This window comes from Vanessa tameamea, chromosome 16 (genome assembly GCF_037043105.1).
Source record: "Vanessa tameamea isolate UH-Manoa-2023 chromosome 16, ilVanTame1 primary haplotype, whole genome shotgun sequence".
NCBI classification, from domain to species: Eukaryota; Metazoa; Arthropoda; class Insecta; order Lepidoptera; family Nymphalidae; genus Vanessa; species Vanessa tameamea.
This window is the reverse complement of record NC_087324.1, coordinates 8,401,072-8,427,974: the sequence shown is the minus strand read 5'-3', so window position 1 is coordinate 8,427,974 and position 26,903 is coordinate 8,401,072. Positions and strand designations below refer to the sequence as shown.

General features: G+C 32.1%; 4 protein-coding genes across 7 annotated transcripts in view; 2 read left to right on the top strand and 2 right to left on the bottom strand.

The window, feature by feature from the left end:
- Positions 1-26,903, bottom strand: part of Pdi (Protein disulfide isomerase) — a 340,404-nt gene that overhangs the window by 303,387 nt on the left and 10,114 nt on the right. The window contains exons 9-10 of one of the 2 annotated variants that reach the window (XM_026643475.2): positions 26,393-26,482; positions 25,087-26,016 (exon numbers count right to left, since the gene is read on the bottom strand). In XM_026643475.2, coding sequence (XP_026499260.1) covers positions 25,969-26,016; positions 26,393-26,482 — 138 coding nt within the window. In that variant the 3' untranslated portion in view covers positions 25,087-25,968. Of the gene's footprint in view, positions 1-25,086; positions 26,017-26,388; positions 26,483-26,903 lie in introns of those variants that run through there. The other variant, XM_064217245.1, reaches the window with a different exon arrangement.
- LOC113402927 (enoyl-CoA delta isomerase 1, mitochondrial-like) lies at positions 1,733-14,576 on the top strand. Of its 2 annotated transcripts, none has more exons than XM_026643291.2 (5): positions 1,733-1,855; positions 2,226-2,458; positions 2,534-2,680; positions 5,091-5,303; positions 5,722-6,422. In XM_026643291.2, exons 2-5 carry the CDS (start codon positions 2,231-2,233, stop codon positions 5,971-5,973), a joined length of 840 nt encoding a protein of 279 aa, XP_026499076.2. In that variant the 5' UTR covers positions 1,733-1,855; positions 2,226-2,230; the 3' UTR covers positions 5,974-6,422. The 2 variants fall into 2 exon arrangements, with proteins under 2 accessions (XP_026499076.2, XP_064073321.1); XM_064217251.1 differs by lacking the exon at positions 1,733-1,855 and adding an exon at positions 14,562-14,576 and having other exon boundaries at positions 2,196-2,458; positions 5,722-5,998.
- LOC113402929 (dynein regulatory complex subunit 3-like) lies at positions 6,409-12,770 on the bottom strand. The gene is made up of 9 exons (XM_026643292.2): positions 12,671-12,770; positions 12,160-12,527; positions 11,490-11,662; positions 10,678-10,887; positions 10,311-10,451; positions 9,325-9,526; positions 8,534-8,719; positions 8,299-8,438; positions 6,409-6,578 (listed from the first exon to the last, which is right to left on the bottom strand). The coding sequence occupies exons 1-9, from the start codon at positions 12,768-12,770 to the stop codon at positions 6,434-6,436; spliced, it is 1,665 nt and encodes a 554-aa protein (XP_026499077.1). The 3' UTR covers positions 6,409-6,433.
- LOC113403051 (target of Myb1 membrane trafficking protein) lies at positions 13,214-23,003 on the top strand. Of its 2 annotated transcripts, XM_026643476.2 has the most exons (13): positions 13,214-13,364; positions 13,615-13,862; positions 14,840-14,947; positions 15,625-15,720; positions 15,964-16,065; positions 16,392-16,541; positions 16,962-17,113; positions 17,325-17,398; positions 18,526-18,591; positions 19,288-19,390; positions 19,765-19,849; positions 20,329-20,388; positions 20,694-23,003. In XM_026643476.2, exons 1-13 carry the CDS (start codon positions 13,310-13,312, stop codon positions 20,877-20,879), a joined length of 1,485 nt encoding a protein of 494 aa, XP_026499261.2. In that variant the 5' UTR covers positions 13,214-13,309; the 3' UTR covers positions 20,880-23,003. The 2 variants fall into 2 exon arrangements, with proteins under 2 accessions (XP_026499261.2, XP_064073318.1); XM_064217248.1 differs by lacking the exon at positions 20,329-20,388.

The following is a 26,903-nucleotide window of genomic DNA, read 5'->3' as shown; positions in this document are numbered from 1 at the left end:
GAGAAGATGGTGTCTAAGCTAGCACCATTGTCTTTTTTATAAAAAAAGAACACATATTTGCGTATTATATTATATACAATAGAATAGCTTTTACAATGCCTAAATGAATGTATGCAAATGAAAAATTTAAAAGCTGTTACATTCTATTTCAAATTATTATTCAAGGGCCATGCTCCAGCTGGTGGATGTTTGCTAGCTATGCCATTTCTCAATTGGACTTAATGAAACTCTCTTAGTTGCAATAGCACCAACTAGGTTCATGGACACTATGTGCCACACCATTCCTATGCGGGAAGCAGAGTATGCTCTCACTAGTACTCGGATGTTCACGGTTGATGAAGCTTTAAAGGTACGAGTATTACAAGGAGAAGTTATGTGATAAACCTACATTTTATCTCATAATTAGCTATAACTGTATAACTGATGCACCTTGAGTTGAGTTACCTTACGTTAGTTGGTCACCACTACTCATAGACATTGGCGCCGTAGCAATTTTAACCATTCCTTACATCACCAATGAATCACCAACCTTGGAAACCAAGATGTTCTGTTTATTGTGCCCATAGTAACACTGGCTCACTCACCCTTCAAACTAATTAAGTAGAAGTAGGAACTAAAACACAAAATTGTATCTATCTTTAGCGATAGATTCTGGCTTTTATCCCTATGTATTGTTATCATAAAAGTTTTTGGTCTTGTTTAATTAATTTGTACAGTGTTCCGGTATACACACCCTAACAAATCCTCTTGTAATGTCTAAAACCAACATTACTCACCAAAAAGATAAAAGTTTGACCAAGAAAAATTGAATTTATCCGTAGTAATAATACAACTGATGGTGTATACATTAATTATTTATTAGTATCTATATATATACATATCCATGGTGTATGTGGTTTAGATTATTCACATGTCTAGAAAGACTGTCAAAGCTAAGAACGCATCAAAAAAACACTCTTGGACCAGGGATAGATAGACTTCATAGTTCAGACTACAGTTTTTGTTTATTTTATCAATATTATAAATATCAAGCAAAGAAAACAAATTAAATTTTCAGAACAGTTACAATTTATAGGAGCTTTTGGTATTAGCAAAGTCTTTGTATAGTTTGAAAATATTTAACTATCTATTAACCATAATTAATTTACAAGTTACAGCAAGGTGAGATAATATATTTTTTTAATGTTGCCCTATGCAAGCAGATCCATTATACTCTATTTCAACAAACAGGAGAAAAGTCAAATAAACAAAATACAGAAAATTGATGCGATATCATTGGTTGAGAGCTCGATTAATCTATGATATTAACTGATTAATCCATTGATGGATTTTGAATGTCGACAAAACTATTATCGGAATGTTGGAAGTAAAATTAAAGTGAAAATAAGTAGTTAAATGTAATAGTGTTTTATTATAAATAAAGATATATTGATCATAAACTCATTTTTGTGCACAATATAGCTGAAATGCGTAAATCTAAGGTTTTTTTTTAATTTTTTTCTCTACTTCCATTATAATAGGTTATACAAGAACGCCTCTTCTTGCTCAATGCTCATTCCTGTACGAAAAAAAATATGATTTTTGTTTAATCTATATATTATACTTTTGAAATGTATCTTATCTAACTTGTCGCCAACTACAAAAATCACACAAGTTGTAAATATTCATCCAATGTACTGGCCCAGCACGCTGGCCCAACATGTACAACAGGCTTAACAATAAATGCCAACTCGTGTCAAAGTCCAATTTTAATAATAATTGAATGAGGAGTAGTTTAAAGTTCAAAAATATTTAAATTCGAAACTCTTCATAACTTTATTATTTGTGATTAATATCGAAAGTGTACATATTAAAGGTAAAATTTAGATAATTAATATTTTTGTGTCATATTAATTATAAATTCTTAATTATTTACAATCGTTAAACATTTGTAATTTAATGAATTAATTATAATTAATGGCCAATAACCACATTTTTTCTTACAAATCAAAATGATTATAAACAGTTCATTATTTAAATGATGTCGCAGAAAGCCAATAATTAATGAATTGTTCTTACTGAATCAATGGCTTAACTTGTAATTTGTTGGGTCCCATTTATTTAATATAATCCTGCGCAAAACAAATTTATCATGATTCGAGTTTATTTGGTTCTGTTAAAAAATATAGATATTTTTCTTAATGCTGACTATCATATAAATTATTTTTGAATAATATGTATTTTAGATAAAATGTTTTTACGCAAAGTTGTAAATAATGCTAAACGTCTGGCTCCTAATATCCGAACCATGGCCAGTCAAGGCCCCTTAGTTGATTTAACAGTTGACAATGATGGAGTATCAATAATGACAATGCAAAGACCACCGGTCAACAGTCTGAACCTCGATTTGCTTAGAGAATTAAGCAAATCTCTCGATGAAGTAGCAAAAAATAAAAGCAGAGGATTAATACTAACATCAGTAAGTATTTCCTTATAATTTCAATACAGCTTATAACTATTTTAAAAATTTCTTATTATATATATTATATTTCAGTCATCACCAACAGTCTTTTCAGCAGGATTAGACATAATGGAAATGTATAAGCCAGATTTTAAAAGAGCTGAAGAATTTTGGACAACATTACAGGATGTTTGGTTTAAATTATTCGGTTCAAACTTTGTAACGGCAGCAGCCATCAATGTAAGTATCACTATTAAAAAATATCATATAGATTATATTTAATGTCTGCCATGTGGAAAACCATATGCTGTTTATTTTAAGTTTATTTCAAGCTTGGTTAATAATTTTGAGTGATTTATTGAATAGCCACAACAAGTAAATGTTTTAGGGTAAAATTATATGTACCTGTGTTTTGTATTTAATTTATATGAGATATGTGGAAGGAAAAGGAAGTGGTCACAATGGAATAATTTATAAATGATCATCTCACTCTTAAGATTGGCACTGTAATATACAGTTACAGTTCCAATATAACACTAACCCTATAATATAAAAATATTTTATACCTGTTGATCTGAAATTGATATGGTCTGTGTGTTGTAATAAACCACCAGGTAAACTCTAATACAGCAATGAAATGTATGTAGTATATGTTAAAAATCAAATATGATGAGTAGGTGCTACCTATCGAGACAGCCTTGTAAAGCCCAAGTATCAGAATTGGTCAAATAAGGATCTCATTTTCACATTAAGAGCGTAGTTTGTAAGCGTGGGAATTTATTTTAGAACACACACATAGGTACCTTCCAATAATACAGTTGCATTGTGCAGTGTATCGTACGCATCCTCGGAGACAATTAGTTGCTTGTTTTTGGTGCAACGAATAAATTAAATTTTCATTGCGCGTTCATAACGTACGATTTATAAAAATACATTTAATTACGAGTAATGTATTAGCTATAAGGTTGTCACTCGCAAACATAATTATAAATTATTTGTTAGCATAGGGTGCGGTCAGAGTGCATTAAGATGCCTCATATACATTATGATTTTTATTGATTCTACTGCTCTCCTCTAACTAAATTATTATTTTCTGGATATTTTAAGGTTGGTAGGTATAACGAATTAGGGCGTTAAGACACATTAAATAATCACTTACTTAAATTTTATAAATAAAAATAATGGAGGTAAATATTAATCAGTTTTTTTTTATAATTAACTAAAAACTAAAGACATAAATCTTCTTGGTTAAACAAGTCAATTAAAATTATTTTATATTACACAAAAATCAGGGGGGCGGCCCGTTGACGGTATCTGGTCATGAAAGGTACTAACTAAGTATAACATCAGTACAAAATGGAATGTATATCAACCGTTTTTGCTTAGCACTATGCACTATTTTAATTAAGCATTTAAATAATTAGGAATTAAGCAGACGAACTAAACGACATGAGTTATGGGTATGAGTTGGCGTTTGTTTTAAATTTCGTATAAGAGAAAAAAATAAGCAGGATAGTGCAAAAATTACATTACATTCAGGTACATTCAGGTATTCACTATGTTCATCCTTACAATTTTGTACTTTTAATTCGACATTAGGGGAAAATGGTTACCCTTCGTACACTTTTCAGATTTTATTTTTTTACGATGCTTAAGTGTAACAAATATATTATAGTTTGTTACAAAAAAGTCCAAAACTATTATGACAAAAGGTTAAAGGGTTATAGGTTTTTTTCTACATAAAATAATTGTACGAATGTACCCCACGTATTGGTATGGTAGGGGTACGTTCGTACAGTAAATACGGTAAATTCGTACGCCATGGGGTAAATTCATACAGGGTAATTAAAAAGCCAATTAAAATCGTTATATTAATTATTACAAAAATATTTATTTATCAAAGAACTAACTTAACAATATGTGACTTGACTAATTGTCGATAAATCTTGAAAAGTAAAAATTAACAATTGCATCCCACGACACTCGCGCCCCACCCTTATGCTAACTTGTCTATGTGTGCGTAGACGATTCGCGAAATTATAAGACTCGGCTCGAAATAAAAACTGAGGTGCTCCCACCTTGAGATCTGGGGAGGGACTGAAAATTTATTGACAGGGATGTCGAATAATAAGTCAAAACCGTCAAATTATTTTCTCCATACTAAAAAGTATGGACGACGAATGCCAAAAAGTAAGCAATATTTAAATAAAAATTACTATAATATTGTGTGATATAATAGAAATTTAACACGGTGAACTTATTATTTACACTTTTGTGTCCCCATTTAACCAAAAATACATGTATAAACTGGCAGCTAAATAGCTTAAAAAATGCTAATAGAAAAGGTAGATTTCAGTGTTTGGAATGATGTTGACGATGAATTTACTGAGTTATTGATACAAATTTTATAAATATCATGCGGTGAAACTTGAGAGCTATCTATTAAGATACTGAATGTTTTTTTTTCATCCATAATCAATGCTCCAGTTTTAAGATATTTTGAAAATAGTAAGCGCTATTTAGGCGTTCCGCAAGGACTGTCCTCTTAATAGAAAACCTTTATAATGCCTTCTAGTACCAAATACAAATCATACTTTAAATGAAGAAATGGACTATAATTTTTTTCATATATTTAAAATTATTATTTAAGGGCCATGCTCCAGCTGGTGGATGTTTGCTAGCTATGTCATGTGAATACCGAGTAATGGTACAAGGTAAATTCACCATTGGACTTAATGAAACTGCCTTAGGTATAGTAGCACCAACATGGTTCATGGACACTATGTGCCACACCATTCCTATGCGTGAGGCAGAGTATGCTCTCACCACTGCTCGGATGTTCACAGTTGATGAAGCTTTAAAGGTATGGTCAACATTAAATTAATAATAAAATAAGATTACCTATTCTTTCATAAGCAAGAAGAAACTATGCCATAATTTAATTATATTTTGATTCATAATTTGCTTTGCAATTCATGTTCTTCTAGTTTTTTTCTACAAATAATATGAATAAATAATTTAAAGAAAAATAATCTAATCTATCATTAGTTATTATCAGAATAAGTTATCTTAACTAAAAATTTATTAAAGTATTGCAATCTAAAGCATATCTAAATGTAATAATGCCAAAAAAATCATCATACCGAAACAATATATAAAGATTTCATTCATATAAGAATTATTTAATAATTTGTTTCATTCTAAAATCTAATATTCATACCCAAGTTGGATATCAGTAAGTTCTTAACATGTGAATAAGCATATTAATAATTATATTTCAGATTCGTCTCATAGATGAAAGTGCAGCAGATAAAGCAGATGCGATCACCAAATGCAAGAGTTTCATTAAGAAGTTTGAAAGAATCCCCCCATTAGCCAGATCTATAACGAAACAAAAAATACGTCAAGCTCCTATAAAAAATCTTCAAGATAATCGAAAGGCTGACTCTGAAGAATTTTTAGCTTATGTTAAAAACCCGAAAGTTCAACAAAGCCTTGATATGTACATTCAGTCTTTGAAAAAGAAAGCCTAATCAATGTCAATTAAGTGCAAATAAAATAACGTAAAAGAATCAATATAGGTTATAAGGAAATTATAGACTATTGTGCAAATATATGTTTGAATATCTGTTTAAGTAAGCTCCAGTATAAGTAGATTATTGTTATCCCTTTGTTGAGTGTAATTACAAGTACAAGACATTATAACAACACTGATGGTGTCAAAAATGGTTTTACTGTTTGCCGTGCCTGTGTCTGTGGGTAAGTATTACCAATCGCAAGCCAATATTAAAAACTGCCTAAATAAATTTAAAAAATACATATATATAATGTATATAATCAGAATTATTGTATTATAGATATAAAAATTAATTGAATTGTGTTAAGATATGTATACAACTTATACAAAAATGTTTGATACTTACATTATTTTTGTATTCTTATCGGATTATTAATAAAAGTTAATGAAAAACATCCCAAAAAATATTTTAATGGTTAAAAATCATCTCCCAAAAGTGCCGCTGTTTCCGGATCGACGGTTTCAGTCATATTCATCTGCATGTCTGTCCATTCTTCACGCTGGTTATCGATGTAGTAATATATTTCTAGAATTCTGTCTCTATTTCGCTTTATTTCATTGCTGAAAATAAAGTACTCCGTAGATAATAAAGAAAAATTGGGGTTTTATCTTGACTTTACATCAATGTCGTTATTTGAGTCACATCGTCACCGTCGTCGTCATTTGCTTGCTCTGAACTCATTTATTTGGGAGCCGAGCATTTGTCCCATTTATTTGGGAACTGCTTGGAAAAAAGGATTCGACTTTTACGCTTAAAATTGATGGTCGTCATAAGATGCGTTAGCAAATATATAGTTTGGTAAATGTCTATATGTCATTAATTAAAAAATAGTACGGGATGATATCTTTATAAGAAAAAAGTTAATTCGTCAAGGCTTTCCACGTGCTCCTCAAGGGACCCATCCCTTGCCTCGAAGAGCGGGTTAAGCTAATGTTACTGAATCTCTCAGATTATCTATACCAATATTATAAACAGGTACAATTTGTTTGTTAGTATATAGTAGAATAATCTCTAGAACTAATGCCACGATGCAAAAAAAAACACTGGCTAAGCTACATTAGTCCTGAGTACTATAGGTATATATGTTATGGATATGTAATTTTGGAAACGGATATGTGAATTATATTTACCCGGTTTCAGATACGGTTACGGATACGAAATTACTTCGGATTATCCGTATGTTTCGGATACTTCCAGTTACGGATTATAATTTACAAAATATCAATTTTACTTTATTTCTAGGCTATTATATAGTATTACGTATACTTAATGACAAAAAAAAATCAATTAACTTAAAAATAAAATTAGCTACTCTCAGTAAGTATAGCACTGTATAAGAAATAAATTATAATATATTTTTTTTATCGGTTTTTGGTATAGGTGTGTGCGTAGCGTGTTAAGCGGGAAGAAATAACAATGTCCACAACTTGATAGTAACTCGTATAATACGCACACAATGAAGACAGAAAGAAAAAGTCAGAAGGTAAGAGAGAGTACGGAAGAAGAAAGCAACAGTTCTGATAGAATCGATAACACATAAATCACTAAAACTATATACGAAAATAATTTCATATTAAAGGCTAGTAAACGAATCGCATCGAGCGTGAGAGATCGACTAACTAATCAGCTATGCACTCTGGCGACTTACGATATTACGCAGTGGCGGGTAGACGCGGAACAAAAATGTCGCTCGGCCGATCCGCCGCATACTACGGGTTTCGCCCGAGTATGCTTGTGTATTAATATTTTGTGTTAATATTGCTATGAAAATAAATATATGAAGTGTAATGTCGGTGTGTATTGTGTATGTATATTATATTGTTACGTAAATAATAAATAAATGTTAAGTAGAATATTATATCGTATTTGTGTAATTGTATAGTGTAATAAATAAATATCATAAATTAATAAACTAATTATATACACAATAATAATTCACCTACATTGGTTATGGTTACGGATAGTTTTTTTTTTTGTATTTCGGATATCGGTTTCGGTTACAGTTACGGAGCTCCATAACATCCCTGCTATAGGGTATAAATAATTAATTATTATCATTTTCTTTATTGATAAATTGCACCTGAACCTGTGCAAAGCCAAGGCGGTTCGCTAGTAAATTGTAAAGGATTCCATCAGATTATAACGTAAAGGAAAAGCGAGTGCACTATGTTCACGCACACAGCTGCACTGCAACATCGTTTTGCTCTGTCAGCGAAACTGAGTCATTATTTTGAACTACTAATACGTAATTATTGTAAAAATATTTGATTGGTTACTTACTCGTTAGCGCCTTGAATGAGTTCATCCCTCCAGTTGTTGGCGCGAGTCATAAGAAGATCCTCTCGCGCATCGATGAACCGCATGTGATTGTCGGACGATTGCGCAATTAGATTCATCATTTGATCCCTATCCATCATTACCTAGTGTATAAAATTTTGTAAAATGTATAAATTAGTCATTGAATTAGTCAATAGTTTTAATGAAAATGCTTAAAAATAATAACAAAAGTTAATACCTCAAACAATTCTGGCGGGGCGTCTCCGAGCATTATCTTGTTGCCGAGCAGCTTGGAGAGCGCTTCGAATTGGCGCATGGACCACATGCCCTCGTGCTCCCGCCAGGCTCCGAACGCATTCCGCGACACTTCGAGCAACTTTGTTATCATCTCAGTCATATTCACTGCGAATTGTACTCGTGATTCCTAGTATATGATATGATAAAATTGAAAGTTTAATTGTTTTGAATAGCCACCAAGGTATAACCACACCAATAAAAAAGAAAACCTCAATCATTACGATAAAAGACATCACTCTTATTTCTAAGCTATATATTTTCTTCTCAGCAACATTATTCAGAATATTAATACTAGCGGAATAAAAACCACCTTTTTCATGTAATATAGTTATTCTGCAACGACCAATTGTAGGTCCTTTTTAATTTTTCATTACAAAATGTAAGTAAATTAAAAAATATAGTCCTGTATTCCTTAAACCATGTTCAAATTTCTAAAGGAAACCTCAGTTATTAAATTAATTCAACCTATTCACTGCTATAATGAGTTCAAAATAATAACTGAGTTTTTTTACAGGTTCTGCCGGAATCAACATCCTGAAACTTGTAACTTAACGTAATAATTTAACAAGGATGTCGAAGAACAATTTAACAGTTTCGTAATGTAACGATTAAATTGAAAGCGTACTGGGATATAGTATTGTTTTAATTTTCAGATGAGTCATACAACACAGTCTACAATATTTTAGTCCGTGGTCGGTTATCGTCCATGGTCGTAGAACTTGTGTAGGTTACCTCGCATTGCTCATAGAGTTGCATCTCAATAGTCATCAATTTTTTCCATAAATCATAGATAATGTCATTGAAGGCTTCCCCGGCGTCTATAATATTAGGCTCCAATTGCTCTATGGTAGCCTTCTTACTGGTGAACCTGCCTATTAACTCGTTCATTTGGTCGATCAACGACTTTTTCTTTTCCTCAAATCCTGCCACGACCCTAAAGCGTTTATTTTAAATAAAATTAAAACTGCAAATAATAATAGATATACCTAGATAGTTGAATTATTATCTCTACTAAGTTAGTTGTACTATTCAGAGCCGTCTCAAGCTATACTGGGGCCTTTGGGCACCCATGAATTTGGGGCCCTTTTACTAGATATATTTTGGTTTAATTTGGTAAATTGTTGGTTCTTCGGGGCCCTCTTAGGATGGGGGCCCTGGGCACGTGCCCCATGTGCCCTATGGTAAAGACGGTAATGTTACTATTTAATTGTTTATTAATTATAAACGTATAGTCTTTTCCAACCACAAGAGGACACCTACTAATCAACATTTTACATCGAATTTACGTGATATCATTGGCTTGAATAATCTCTGATACTCATGTTAGTAGTCTATAATATAGCTGAGTTTTTAGTAAATCGCATGAAATACGTAAATCTAAAATAAAATTATGATGACATAGTTATTCGGCATAAAATATGATGCCGCCAGGTTTGATTGTGTTCCGGTTTGGAGGGTTAGTGAGCCAGTATACAACTACAAGCACAAGGGAAATAACATAACAATAACATCATAGTTCCTAAGGTTGGTGGCACATTGGCAAAGTAAGGGATGGTTGATATTTAACACCAGTTAACATCGATTGCCCCTTTTACCGGTCTGCCTACCTATTTCATTTAAAAAAAATAAAATATTCAAAGACAATGACGTATGGGCATAGACTATTTTACTACTTTTAATTAATTTGATATATTGCTGTGTTTTTATTGTGTACTTACATTTTACTCTTGACAACGCTATCTTCTAAAGCGTTATCTACTAGATCTTTGAAGAGCTTAATTTCATTCTGCCTTGAGTTATATGCCTCTTGTGCAAATTGAACCAGACCAGCCATTGTTTCTTCATATTGTTCTTTGTATCTAATGAACATAAAAATATGTTATTACAAAGTCCTTGTAAATAATAAAATTTAGTTTTGAGTTTTACGTAAGTGATAAAAAAATAATATTATTTTCTTTTTTAACGATAATGTTTTTAAATTAGATTATGTAAGAATAATATATATATAAATAGTTAAAACAATTTTACCATCGTTTCATTTTATACGTTTTTATTTATAAAGTATTGTAAGTAAAAAGTAGGTACTGTTCATAGAATCCCAACAATTCGCCACCAACTTTAAGTAGCAACGATCCATCTGGGTCTTTCTCGAACATTGAATCCAGTAATTCGGGACCACTTAAATATTCCACAAAGGATAGAGCATAAAATTTTACTTTTGCTTCATAGTCTTCTTTTGCTAATCTCTCTTTTTCTGCTTTTTCGTCAGCGTCGTCCAATTTACGCAAATGGCCTCTGAGTATTTATTTTATTAATATTAGTTCCACATTTTCTATTGTTTTTAAGAGTGAAAGAGAAAAGAGTGAGTTATAACGCGTGTGAAAAGGAAATAAGTAATGGCATATTATTTAAGATAAATTGAATGTTGCCTTCAGTTCGAAAGGTAAATTCAATGTGCGCAACTTTAAATTAGAATATGTTAGTTTGCGGACGAGCATATGGGTCACCTGATGGTAAGTGGTAACCGCCGCCCATAGACAATGGCGCTGTAAGAAATATTAACGATTCCTTAAATCGCCAAAGCGCCACCAAGATGTTATGACCCTTGTGTCTATAGTTACACTGGCTCACTCACCCTAAAAACCTGAGCACAACAATACGGAGTACTGTTGTATAGCGGTAGAATATTTGATGAGTGCGTGGTACTTACCCAGACGAGCTTGCACAAAGCCCAACCACCAAGTAAAAATCAAAACTAACGATGAGCAATCACGACGACCTCGAGCTTGCTATCTAGCATATAATTACAAATAGCAAAAAATCTTACACGTGCCTTGCATTATTCAAAATCAACATAATATTATAATAAATGTAACGTTTACTGTTATTAATATTACCGGAACAACGCTCTCCCGCTCTCCCTTTCTTCTTCGGCGATAAGCTTATAGTCCAAATAGGTTACACGAGTGAGAGCGGATTTCAGAAATTGGTTAGTCATAGGGTCGTCACAACAAGGATTGCCCTTAAAACTCACAGAGCGTAATTTACGAAACCTCCTCATGTAAGACATCTGACAAAAATTCATGAATCAATCATTTGCTAACATAATTTAAAAGAACAAGTGTTGGGAAATTTTAATATTAACGATTTATTGTAATAACATTTAATAAAATCGATGAGACTTTATTTGTTGTTTGTTTTTGTGTTAAGAATATGTCTAACTAGTTATGATTATGAATATTATAGTAATAGTCTATGGGATCATCTCAATGTCTTTAATTAGTATTACAGTGATCAAATAATAAGCAGAGACTAATGACATATTGTGCACACACATATAATATAACTAGCTGAACCTGCGATTTTACCCGCGCGAAATTTATAAAACACAAATTTTCAAGCTCGTTTTACCCCCTTAGGGATAGAGTTTCATAGAATGCGGATGTCTACATCCTATGACGAACCTACCTGCCAAATTTCAAGTCTAGGTGTTATAGTTTCTAAGATTTCGTGATTAATCAGTGAGTGGTATTTCGCTTTTATATAGATATATAGAAAGATTAATACCTCCTTATAGTCTTCAATTAAATTATCCCCTATACTAAACACCAGTAAATTTTCTAGTGTATCCATATTCTCGAGTTTCCTTATCTTATTATGAAACAATGTTAGTATTTCTAGATTAACCAATTCATCTAAATTTTCGATTTTTTCAATCTTATTAAAAGATAAATCTAATTCGTTTAAGCCAACCAATAGTTCAAGATTTTCGATTTTTTCAATCAAATTGTGCGCTAAAGTTAGCTTTCTTAAGGATTTAAGCATCCAAAGATGATCAATTCTTAAAATATTTTGGAACTCAAGTCGAACTATTTGTGCTTCGTCTAAATGGACACCTTCTTCTGCGAACAACCGTCCAGCTTCTTCTTTAGGTCCTGATGGACAAGAAAAAATTCAAAAACTATTTTAAAACGTTGCTAAATAAATATCAGCGCCGGAACTAATTTGTAATATAACTGTTTTGCTAATAATTGTTTTATAAGTCGAATATAATTTAAAGGACTCAAAATATGCTTACCATATTCTAAAATACATCGTGTTAGCATAGCATTGTCTATAACACCAGGTTCAATATCAGGATGTATTATGAGACTGTTTAGAGATTTCTTTTCTGACATTTTTAATATTAAAGTGGATTATATGTTTTAAATAGTAGAGCAGCGATATTAATTATATAGCAGTTTACGAACGTAATTTTATTTGTTTATTATTGTTACTAAGACAACTTGCTAAAGTTTTTTTTTTTTATAAGTTACTTATATCTATCAGTACAAGGGCCATTATTGATATACAATAGTGTAATTATTAAATGAAACTTAAAACGATACGACATAGGTACATTATGTACCTATTTCAATCGTTTAAAGTATCAGATATATAATGTATATTCTAATTCAATACTAAAACGGTGTAAAAGTAAAAATTTAAAATTCTTTACTCTTTACATTTAACTCTTAATTATATTACGCAATAAACTCAATAAAATAATTGCGCAATAGGTGTGTAATTTGTAAATGCGCTGCGTGAATCTGAGCATCGTTGTGACATTTGACAGTACAAACTTTTTCACAGACTGCGACTAGGTATTTTTACGTCTATCTGGGTGACAAGTGAAATCGGTGAAATTATTTATTTATAATAGGATTACTTTACAAAAATGTCGTTTTTCGGAGTAGGGAATCCTTTTGCTTCGCCTGTTGGCCAGAAAATAGGTAAACGAAATTAAATAACAACCAGGAATTGCTAGTCTTTATGCGGTATTTTAAAAACCCGTGACTTAAGTTTCCTTTCGTTTTGTTGCGCACTAAGAAGTAAAATTTTCTCTTTGTCATCAAAGAGTTGTTTATGTGTTTGTGCCAATACCCTAGTCCTAAATGTCTCGTTTCATATTTAAGTAACGGCTTCAAATTACATGTTGAAAATATGACATTTGTTATGTTCTATGTGTATAAAATGTTCCAGAACAAGCTACAGATGGATCGTTGCCGTCGGAAAATTGGGCTCTTAACATGGAAATATGTGATATTATTAATAGTAGTACAGATGGACCTAAAGATGCCATCAAAGCTATTCGAAAGAGATTGACTCAGAGTGCTGGAAAAAACTACACCATAGTTATGTACACTCTAACAGTGCTCGAAACTTGCGTTAAGAATTGTGGAAAGAGCTTCCATGTATTAGTTTGCAACAAGGAGTTCATTACTGAACTGGTGAGTTCATTCAATTATTTTTTTTTGTAAATAATTATACAAAGATCAATACACCATTTCAGATATTTGTATCTTTTCGTATCAACTTAATCATGATAAAGAAAATTTAATGAAATGTCAACTGAATAGTGTTCATTTGGTTAATAATTTGACCTTGTAATATGAAATATTGAAAGGCTTTTGTTCTGGTTTTTATTTATAGGTAATCTCTGTTTTGGTATTTTTAAAGATTAAATTTAGGAAATTATCAAAAGATTTTTTTATTTATTTCTTTTAATTATTTTGTATGTTCATTAATTTTATTGTTTTATTACTTTATTATCTAAATAAGAAAACAAACAGTCACTAATTCCTTATTAATAATATTTACAATGTCTAAGTCTATCAAATTTATTATCTGACAAAATGTCATTCACATAGTATATCTACATTATGTTGTATCCTATTTTTATTTCTATGATAGGTACTTCATTTTATTTCAAATTTAAATTTAATGTATTTGCCAAATATTTGAAAAAAATTAATTTATGTCATTTATATATATGGGCATGATGTCACCATCTTTAGAGTTATTTAATTCACAAGACTGCTTTTAAAACTAGATTATTCTTACATTAGCATATTGGTATAAATAGGACTCTCAAATCATTAATATATGTTTATGCAACATATATATTTTACAGTTTCTGTTCAAATAAATTAACATAAAAATATAATTGAGACTCAGCTTAAAACATATTCTTATCTAATGCACATTTAATAGCTTCACTGATTGTTCAAGTTTTTTATGTTTAATTATATTGGTAGAAGTTGATAAATTTTGTTTTTTTTTTAAGAACTTGTTTTGAGAATGGAAATTAAACCTGTTTTATAATCAAACTTAAACAAACTATTTAATTATTAACATGCTAACTTCTAATGCTCTAAAAATTGCTCCATCCAAAGCCTTTCAGCCCTACAATTATTTTAATGCACAGGTGAAACTTATTGGGCCTAAAAATGATCCACCAACAGTTGTGCAAGAGAAAGTTCTTAGCCTCATCCAATGCTGGGCTGATGCTTTCCAAAATCAGCCAGAACTACAGGTAAAATACACTAACATTGTTTATTAAATTATTATTAGGATTTATTCATAGGATCATGAGAATGAGGGAATTGAGAGGGAATCTGTGTTTGCACCCACACTTGAGCACTACATTATCTCCTGCACAGTTGGCTCTGTTGAGTGACAGAAATTAGTCAGAAGGACATAATTATTATGAAGCACTTGTTATATTAATGTTGCAAGCTATAAAGTTGTAACTGTTGCATTTTTATGTAATATTCATATTATATTTTAGCTTTTGCAACCAATATTTTCTTATGTAATGTAATGAATATTTATAAAATATTATCATCATTGGTATGTGAAAGTTATGCTCTAAATAGGATTTTGACAATGTTATATAACAATATTATAACATTTACAGCATAAAATATGAGTGAAAATTAATGAAAATTTTATCTATTGGAGATTTTTCATTTTATTATGAGAAATTTTGATGATTAGGATTTTTTCTTTAGGAGAAAAAACACTTCGAAGTAGGCAACCCTGGGCTTATTAAATTACATCTGATAGTGATTAATTTAGCCTTTGTAGTAATGAGATTATCATCCTCGTCTTTGACCTCTACAGGTCAAATGTAAATTGTTCTATATTTTTATTGCATATGACATTTGAGTTGAATTTATATATTTTAAATATGACTGTCTTTGTTTTCAGGGAGTGGGTCAAGTATACAATGAGCTGCGAACCAAAGGTGTTGAGTTTCCAATGACAGATTTAGATGCTATGGCACCTATATTTACCCCACAAAGAGTAAGAACTTTATAAAAGATGGTTACTGATTTTAAAAAAAAAAACAAATTTATAAAATATATTATTGTCAGAGAAAAAAACGATTGTAAGCCACTATGAGATTTATAACAAAATTATATCATGAGTAATAAATTAAAAAATAAAACTAAATTTGACATTTATAGGTAATTGCTATTTCAGTTTGTTTGGTAGTTTTTGTTTTTTTTTTTATTATATATTCACAGTAAATTTTAAAAATAACAGAGTGTGCCAGATGGAGGTGAGCCCATCATTGGTTCTCCTCAACGCGCTGCCATCCCGCAAAATTCGCCCAGTCGGCCCACACAGGAGCAAATTACAGGCACAGTAAGTAGTGCAAATATTGTTATTGTTTTTATTTAATTTTACAACAATCCCTACTTCGATCATGCTACATGAATTAAGCACTCCTCGATAAATAAAGGAAGTGCAAGGGGAAAGGTAAATAAAGAGTTTATCATTTATGAGAACCTAATTTATTGTGGTTCATTTTCTTTTTTATGTGTAATTTAGTATGCTGTGCCATCTTTACGTCGCTATTTGAAACATACAACTACAAATATAATCATAATAATAAATGCTGGTCATATTAAGAACACAAAAAGCTCATGCAATTAATGAAATATATAATGAACATATCAATCTCCTCGCAGCAGGTGACGCTATCCGAGAGCCAGACGAGCAAGCTGCGCGCTGACCTGTCGGTGGTGGAGGGCAACATGACCGTCATGAACGACATGCTCACCGAGCTCACCGCGCAGCCCTACCACCAGCACCACGACACCGACATCGAGCTGCTCAACGTTAGTATATGACATATAGATTCGCCTAGCTGCGTTTTCATGGACAGGTAATCAGAGAATGAGAACATTCGGTAAATAAATTTAAAAAAGAGTATAATATCTAAACTGCAGATTTACACGTAACATTACATATTTCTTATGTATATATTTGTGTGTTGAACGCTCATCATGTTTCTCTACTCATAATGAAAAACTTATATGAGTATCTTCATAACCAATTATATATTAGTCTAACTAATATACGTATTTATAATACTATGTAATTGCCAAAAAAGTCAATCGGGTGTAAGTCGGTCGTAGTACAAAGAAACGTGTGAGCGCATCACAGTTGCACTCTTTGCTCCCCACCGGCCCGCTCATAAACCGGTGGGGCGGCAATCCGACGAGAGAGCCCCCGAGGCCTAACGGGCTGCGGCGCAGGAGCTGGCGGACACGCTGCGCGCCATGCAGGCGCGCGTGGCGGAGCTGGTGGCGCGCCTGGCGGGCGAGAGCGCGCTCACGGCCGAGCTGCTGCTCACCAACGACCGCCTGCACAACCTGCTGCTGCGCCACTCGCGCTTCCTCAACAACAGGTACCTCGGTCGGACCGACGTCCGAATTCGTATCAATTTTGGTAACATTGCTCGGTGACCTTATAGAACTAAAACGATACGATTTATGAAATTACTACTTTGAAAAGGGGGTACTTCATTTACCATAGTCGACCTAACTCTGTGAACTCCCTTTTTGTCATTCAACTTAGCTGGCTCTAAAATGTTTAGCTATATTAGAAATTATGTTCAGAATCGCCGCAACCGGTGGAGCGACTCCATCCGCCATCCTGGGTGCCGCTATGGGGGTCCCCGGTACGACCTCGCGTGAGTGACGAAGCTTTTATTTATCTTCATCTATTACTATCTCGATTAAATTTTTTAATCACTTTTTGAAACCGTTTTATCTAAAATAATTGAGCTGAAATATTGTACACCGTTTCGAAGCTGGTGATAATTTAAAGAACATTATTATTTATAAATTAAAGATATGTTTTGATTTAATTAACATAAAGTGTCTGCTCTTACATAACACCGAGTCTGTATAATATGGAGAACCAGAATTCAACGCAACTCAAATTAATTTCCTTCTACCACAAATTATTAAATAAATAGCAATAATTAAATTTAGATAAATTTATATCATAGAAAATTTAATTGCCTTGTAAAAATAATTGGTGCAAGGCTCTCTATACATAATAACTTGTGTAAAGTACGGGCAGATAAGATTTTTTTAAATTAAATATAATAAATTAAAATGTTGAAAAAAAAATTACTTTATATAATACACTTGTATAAAACGTTTTTTTTTTTCCTTAAAAAAAAAGATAAAGGCGAGTTACGAAAAAGTCTTGAAAATATTTTATTTACAACGTAATAAAATGCATGAAATCACATTGCGTGACTATGTAGAACTTTGCACTTCTCGTCAAAAAGTAATTCTGACAGTATCGTTAATAATTGACAAGGAAATTAATAACAAATTATAATAAAACATGAACCGATCTCAAAGTATCTCTTATGTAATGTAATATAAATTCAAGCAAATTTTTATTTGCAATTTTTTTTACCTTGAATGCTACCTATAGTGTCAGTTTAACGCAGCAGATTAGCCGCCATTTTTATTTTTTTTAAAATGTACTATCCTTAGAAATTTTACCGGATCACTTAACTAAAAATAAATTTGTTTTTAAACTGAATATCAATTCGAAAATGAGTAGTGTAGTTTTGTTCTCTTCCGATTTGAAGAGTGAGCCAACGTACAGGCATAAGGGACATAACATCTTAGTACCCAAGGTCACCAACATGGGCGCAATGGTGATTCTGATAAAGTAACTCTGTCTGACTGTTTGTTGCTATTTCACAGCTAAACTACTGAATCAAATTTAATGAAATTAGGTTCAGTAATAATTTATTATTGATTATAATGGCATTTTTTTATTGCTTGATTTTAGCGGAAAAGACCGAAGATGACGCTCTCATTGATCTCAGTGATGATATGCCCGACGTAGCTAAACTAAGTAAGTACCTAATATAGTCATATCTAGGATAGGACACTATATACAATATATTCAACAACATACAAATGCTGAGTCGGCCCACTGGATGGCTTACGTGGATACTAAAAAAAAAAACGGCGTGCAAACCTGCATCTGTTAAATGAAATCGCCATATGTGCAGCAGGAATTTAAACTTTGTTACTTTGAAGCGAAGCGAAGTTCTTCTGACTAAACAAGTTAATGCGTGGAAGAAAATACAATAAGACAAGTTATGCAAATTTGCTAATATTATAAATGTGAAAGTTTGGATGGATGTTTGTTTCTGAATTATGACAAAACAGCTGAATCTTAAGGAAATGAGATAAAATTTGTTTGTTTGTATGTGGGGGGCAATCTCCGGAACATCCAATTAAAAAAATACTGGTAGTAAGCTACATTATTCCCTTTCTAATGCTATAGTTTATACATTAAATTTATATCATAAAATTAGTATTTTTTTTATTCACGCAGTCAAATTCGTAATTTAGTAGTTTTTTTTTTTAATTCTTTAATGTTACCTATCGACGATCTTAGGCGTATAAAACTTACGACTACACTAGAGCGATTGATATGATAGGAATATTATGTTCTTTACAGTAATTTCATCGATTGAGTCCATTTCTACTTTTGAATAGTTATAATTGTTCTCTATAAATGTACTTATAATTAAATTTTTAGCCGTAAAAGACGAGCAGCCCGACAAGTCTCCTAGCAGTTCCAAGGACGAGTTCGACATGTTCGCGCAGTCGCGGAACGTCACCTACGAGACCGCAAAGACTGGGTTAGTAACTTGTAACCCTACATTTAAAACATTGTGTTGTTTATTGAAGAGGATACCGCTGGTTTCTTTTACCGACAGCCAAATTCATAATTTAAAAGAAAGAAATAACTCCATGGATGCCATAATCGAAGGAATATATGTCTGCCAATTACTGGTACTCGCAGCAAAAAAATTACCTTCAATGTTTTTAATATTTTTATCAAATTATCGGCTGAATTTTGGTTAATTTTACGCTTTTAAATTTTACAGTACTTTTGAAACTTCTCTTTTTGTTAGTTTTAAGTTGATTTTTATTTATTTCACTCACATTGGCATTTGTAGGAGCCAACTTGAATGAAGTATATTTTGAAGTGTGTGTGTGTGTGTGTGTGCAGGAGCAGCAGCTACGCCGACAACGCGGAGGAGCAGCGCAGCGCCGGCCTCGCCGCCGCCGCGCAGCTGCGCCCCGCCGCCGCGCTCGTGCGTACACTCTGTGCCCACTACCTACCACCTGCTCACCACCTACCCCGAGCACCTACCCCCAGCCCACCACCTACTACCTTCTCACCACCTCGCACCACCTACCACCATTTACCACGACCTCGAACTACTCTATGCTAACTGACACTTCCTTCCACTATCTTGTGTCACTTTCCGTCACCTCGCACCACCTTTACGAATCGCAAATGGGGTCTCCACCACAGACCCCATGACTCCAAGACAAACGACACATTGTCGCAAGAAAAAGAAACCACTTTTATGTTCGAAAGTTTTAACACTAGGCGTATGGGATCTGTTGTATCTCTATTAATCTAACTGTCGACTTTCTCGCCTCGCCGTATATGAGTAACATTTATTTATTTGTATATATATAAGAATGATTTATTTTCTTTTTATTTACTTTCTATTGGTCTGTAGTGGTATTTATTTTTTATTTATTTGGTGTCGATTGTCAACAGCCGACTGGAATGGATCAGAGAGAATTCGATGAGATATCGGCTTGGTTAGCGCAGGAGAAGGTGATTTGTCTTTAATTTAATTTTTTGTTTCGCATTTATTTACATTATCACTTTTATTTATTTTTTTATTTATGTATTTTAAGAACACTTTTGTATTAAACTTAAATTTTATATTTTATAATTTAATATATAAACGCTTCTTTTCATTTTCTTCCAAACAAAAATCCATAATTGGTACTTGAAGCTATAGGGTTATTTAGGTTAGTTGCACGCTTTTCATAAATGAAAAATATTAGGCACGCTATAAATGAAAACTTAATATTACATAACAAAAACTCACACGTTACTTACCTTCCCATGCACAGGCGGCCTCGGAAGCGAATGGAGCCCAAGAGAGTGTGACCAGCAGTGACTTCGACAAGTTCCTCGCCGAGAGAGCCGCTGCAGCCGAAAATCTACCCAACGCCGGAGAGAACAGAGCTCAAAACAATCAAGCGACCCCGCGACACAGGCAGATCAAGAAAGACGAAGACTCCATGTTCGCGCTCTGATTTGTTTCGACATCGACGTAAACGGTTCGCTGCTTCACTGCTAATATTTGTTTATGAGATAGATGAGAACGTGGTTCGTAATTCGTAACCAAAAGTATTATATAATCGACAAATCAAAGTTGAATAAAACAATCTGACATCATTCTAGATTAAGTCTGGAGTACAAATGTCGGAGTCATGTCTCAACCAATCATGTTGCATGTTCTAAACTTGCCTAATTTGACCAATCTTAAACGATTGGTTTCTTTCTCATGAATGAGGTTAAAAATCAACTACATCTTTGTTGTGTTAAATTACTTTAATATAGACATTACATACAAAATACTTCCCACCAGTATTAAGAAATTAAATAACGTAGCATTTGAAAACGTTATTTATTGTTAAGAATTATATTTAAAACATTATATAACTCAATCCGAAGCAAGTCTCGAAGGGATAACGGAAAGTGACACTTTTTAAATAAATATTGCAGTGAAAGCTAGACATGCGTGAGCGCATCTTTCACGAAATTAAGTTTAAATGTTTTTTCGCATCGAATTATGCATCTTTAAAAGTAATTCACATTATTTCATAGTGATAATAATATGGTTCTATACAATAGCTCGACTTAAAGTTGCCGAATGGTGCCTGGCTTTTATAATGAAATATATTAAGCAAAGATAACCTCTGAACATCTTATGTATCATGATAGGAAACAATCATTAAAAATATAAATAAGTTAGCAATTATTTATTAAAGTTTACTTTAGTTTAAGTAAATATTTTGTTTCAAAAATTTGAGATTATGTTTAGCGTCACTTAAACAAATTCAGTGCATTTTAAATAACGACTGCGATGTAAATTTGTCGCATTTATTGCATATGCTGGTATATATACAATCAAATATTCTTTATATGAATATGTATATATAAATTTGAACGAGGGAGCATTTATGAATACCATTATATTGTATTATTGTTGCATATGTGTGTTTGACTATTTAAAAAATACATATTTTATGGGAAACTCTCACGTTCACCTATTTAAGTAAGATCTTGCCATGTCTTAAACTTTGACCTTCATTATTTTTTATATATGTCAAATATGCTATAACGATTACATAAAAAACAATTAATGGCTTATGTGATATATATATATTATACATAAATTTAATCATTTTATATATAATGATAGTATGGTATTACTTTTTATTTGCGCAAAATTTTAAATGTGCAATAATTTTTTAAATATTTAAATCAACGATCGTTATATGATGAGTTCTCATATTTACGTTAATAATAAATTTTATTTTACAAGTAGTCCAGTCTTGACTTTAGTGAAATTGTACCCGCCTCTGTAGTTACTTATGACGCCTGTTTGTCCGTTACATGTCCTATACACAGTAGTAGAGTAACCAAGCATCATGTTACCTTAAAGTAAGGCCTATTTGTACCAAAGTAGAACGCTTTCAAATATATGGCTTCTGACTCATGTACCATTTCAATATGTATTTCATTAATATTCGATTGACTTTTTTTTACTTTTATTGTGCACAAAACTATATATAGTGTATTTTCAAAGATGGCATAAGTTTATAAAATTCTAAATTAATGATTTTACATCAATTGGAAAATAATATAAAATATGAAATTTATAATTTGAAATTATTTGGGAAAATGAATGAAAATCAGTCATCAATAACTTCGTTATCATCATGTGATTGATTTGTTTTACATTTTATGGAACAAAATTGTTTTTTTTTTAAATTATTTTAATTATATTTTATTATACTATATGTATATGCAAAGTGTAGATATATCTTTACTGTAATAAAAATAATTCTTAATCTTTATGATGAAATATTGGTAAATATTATACATGGTCATTATTTTTATGTTAATGATGCAACTATTCCTTCTTATGCCATCTCATTAAAAGATGTATCCATTATAACATTTCTGATGTAGGTCTCGACTCGTTAAGTCTCATTATAGTTATAAATTTTCAACCATTCCACTTGTCTCGATAATGACTAATATTTTGGTGTTATGTGATAATTTTAAAAGAACAAGCTTAATGTTAATAATTTAAAGAGTTATTTTATGTTTAATCGTTGTAATTAAGATAATAAAATAAACTACCATAATCGATTTTTATTTCAACATACCTATTATGATAATACTAAGACTTTATGAGCAATTAAAAGACACAGTTCTAATAATTTAATTTTTATACGACGCACATAAAATTATGTAGGTCTGACTAGACACTTGACTTACCTGAGTAGAGTAAGGACAAGGATGTTCGTCAGGAAATTAGTGACCCACCCGCTAGATAAGAGACGATCTAAAACTATATATTTATATAACTATATATATATATACACCTTGTTAATAATATTTAACAAGGTGAGCAAAACATTATTTTTTAACAGATGATATTTTTATAAAAAAAAAATGTTAATGTTAATATTTATTATTGCACACCACAGACAAAATACAGAAGTCTTAGGCATAAACACAAAAACCAACAAAAATAATACAAAAAAAAATGTACACGTAAGTACAAATATTTTATTTACTTGACTTATGGCTAATTAGCCATCTCTTTCTGAGAGATTTTTAAAAACATAATCTAGGTAGGCGGTGCAGCCATAAACTGACATACAAGTATTTACACAATATTACTTATACTTACATATATTATATGACTATTATACACTGATAAATATTGTTTAGGTAATAATTTATAACAGTTTTTTTTAAAACACAAATTGATTTTGATTATTTTTTGTTTCGTGGAAGGGCATTCCATAACTTCATGACCTGTACAGGAAACGAGTTGTTGTTAAAAAAATGTATATGCCTAAAAAAATGTTTAATGTGACAAAAAAACACTTTCCCGAAGCGAACTTCGTGTATAAAGTCAGTTTTCTATTCCAATTCATAAAGTAATTCTGTAAAAATTCGCCAAGAGTCGAAATACACAAATATGTGCATAATGTATTTTATCGATATATATTATGTACTACGCACTAGATTTCATGATACAATTTTTTTTCATATCGAATCGCGAATGCGGATGCGGATTTTTTGGCGTTCACATCTGCGGATGCGGATTTAGATTTTTTTTGCAAAAATATATATAGGTGCAGAAATAAAGTATAGAATGGTTTTTAAAGTTTTTATTAATTAGTAGCAAAAATTTAAAATTGGAGCATTATATTTAATAAAAAGCAATATTGTCGCTTTCTCGGGGTCTGTTACGCAGAGGTTCATAAATCCTGTCTAAATTAATACAAACACTCGCTCTGTTCGACTGAACTGTACTGCAGCCCGTACGGCGTACATGACTGCGTTATTCATGTATCGCGTAAACGCAGCGGCGATATAATTGAAATAACGATGTAAGTAAAATGTCTTGTTGTTCAAATGATTAAATAGGTAATATCACAAAAGAAAAAATAATTTATCCATCTATATTTTTTTCGTTTAAAATTGAGATGTAGCAATTATTAGAATTTCTTTTTTGATCGATTGAGTTGTGTACTTTTGGATGTTCTGAATTTTTCAAAATGGTAATAACAAAAAAATCACAATAAGAATATGCATTCTAGATCTTAAATTGTATTTATTATGACTGATAAATAAATACCTTATTAACTGAGGTTACGTTGGAGGCCCCACTTAAGGGTCGTGTATCAGGGGGCTGATTAAGGTGCAAGACCCAGGTATTGGGGCATTATCCTATACGGAAGATGGAGCTTCGAGCAGCATTTTGACCAACTCGGCCCGAGTACACAACACCTACCTAACGTAGGAGGTTCGAAAACACCGTGCTTTCATACGCTGGTATAGTGCGCTGTATGGCACTGTATGGTGCACATATTTGGGTGGACGCACTCACCGTAATACTTCGGCCCTTCTGCGGAGACCGCAGAGACCCGTAACGGTGTGAGCGACGACGGTGGTTGCTCGTAAAGTGTAACCGTTTCTAGAGGAAGCGAAGACAGGACGAAACTAAACGGAACGTCAAGGTAGCATTTGTAGCGATCCCTTTATTCTTCTGAAGAGAGTACCGGCTGAGTACCGCTGGTTTTTTAGTGCACTTACCGCCGGTGAGTCCCAAATACTCCTCCACTTTATGTGGAAATAATTTTTCATGCGTAAAGGCGTTTTCAGTGATAAAAAGGTTTGTATTGGTACTTGGTGATTAAAATTAAACAAATATTTTTTATTTATATTATTATATTTATTCAATTTCTGTATCCAACAGAGATACATATGTGGGATTTTGGCAATTACGTCAAGGTATTATTATATAATATAGTTATTTAGAGAATTACAGAAACTATACGTATTTGAAAATACGAAAATAGAAGATTCCAATTTATAAAAGCACCTTATTAACTTTTCAATTTAAAAGAAATAATTAAATAAATTCTTACAAAAATATAATAAAACTGGTATAACAATTTTGTCTTAAAAATATTTTTTGTGATGAATAGGTTGTATGCATATATATTTATTGAACATATTTTACAAAACGTAAAAAATAAATTTCTCTCCTAGCGACAACTAAACTTGTTCGATATAACTCAACCAACAAAGGAATGTGAGAAACGAAACACTATTTTGATACAGAAATTATAAATATACTTACATCATACATAAACTAGTTATGCTGCTGTTTAAAAATAAATTATGCCATTTTAATAAATTAATTTATATTATAGGTCGTGAAATTCAAAAGAGACAAAAATGTATTGTCATGGAAATACCAAAATGTAATTATACAGACAAGTTAGAAACACATGGGAAACTATGGTGAGTGTTGCGAAGACAGATAAAATTCCTTCTTATATTTAGTAATGTTACTCGGTGATCACATAAAACGAATGACACATATTCATTACAACCCTAATATAAACATTAACAGTCGAGCAGAGGAAATGCAGATTAGTGTAACGGTCCCTTCGCACTGGAGCCGGTCTTCCTCGACACCTACGAGGGACGAGGAAGGCCTAAGAAAGTATTTTGTGCAGCGCGTCGGGGCCTTTAATAAGTATATTTAAATATAACTACGCAGCGCTCGCCCGGTGTGGCCGCCGCTTATAACTCGTCGCGCGGCGCCGCCTCGTCCTCCTCGTACTCTTCGCTCTGCAAGCGGACACACATTAGCGGACTGAACTACCGCACATTACTTATGCGAGTACACAAGATTTTGATATTTTTTTATAAAAAGCAGTTTTAATGTAGGTGGGCAAAGATAATGGCCCATATAACGAAGAATATGAATTAAGCACATGAGCTTTTGCTTGGATTTGAACCCGCTATCGAAATCCACGCATACGATCTGGACCATATCAGCTGTTGTTTCGATTTTGGCTCATGATAGAATAGTCTATTTCAAGTTTTAAAGAAAAGCGTAACTTTTATCTTCCTGACTCGGTACTCGAGTCGGTACCCATTATTCACAGTAGTCAATATAAAACGAGGTCACGAAAGATAGTAGTAGTAAGCAATGTGAACTGACCACCGATGGAACGGGCGAAGCGCCTTCTCCGTCGGTCTCCACGAACTTGGTGAGGCCGGCTAACGTCCTCTCGCCGTTGTATTCGCGCACCTGTCACAAATATTAATATATTCAAAACACATACGTATCTTACCTGTACTACATATACATTTGTACAATCGAAATACATCACATCAAAAAATTAGCTTATTTTAAATTTTAAAAAGTATATGAATCAGTTAATCTGTTATGAAATAATAACATGTCTGCTATAGTGATACGCATACATTTATACATACAATAATTATAATTATATTATAATTAAAATTGGTGTATAAAAGTATTAGTAGTATAACTCATATATGTATATGTATATATGGAAGAAGTTTTAAAAGAAATGTTATAAGAAATAGGAATCCAAGCTATGTGAGATTACTGTTTAAAATTTCAAAGTGAATTTAAAACCACACCGTAAACCCACTTACTCAAAACAATTAAAATGGATTTCTTATCACTGTTTAATGCAACATTA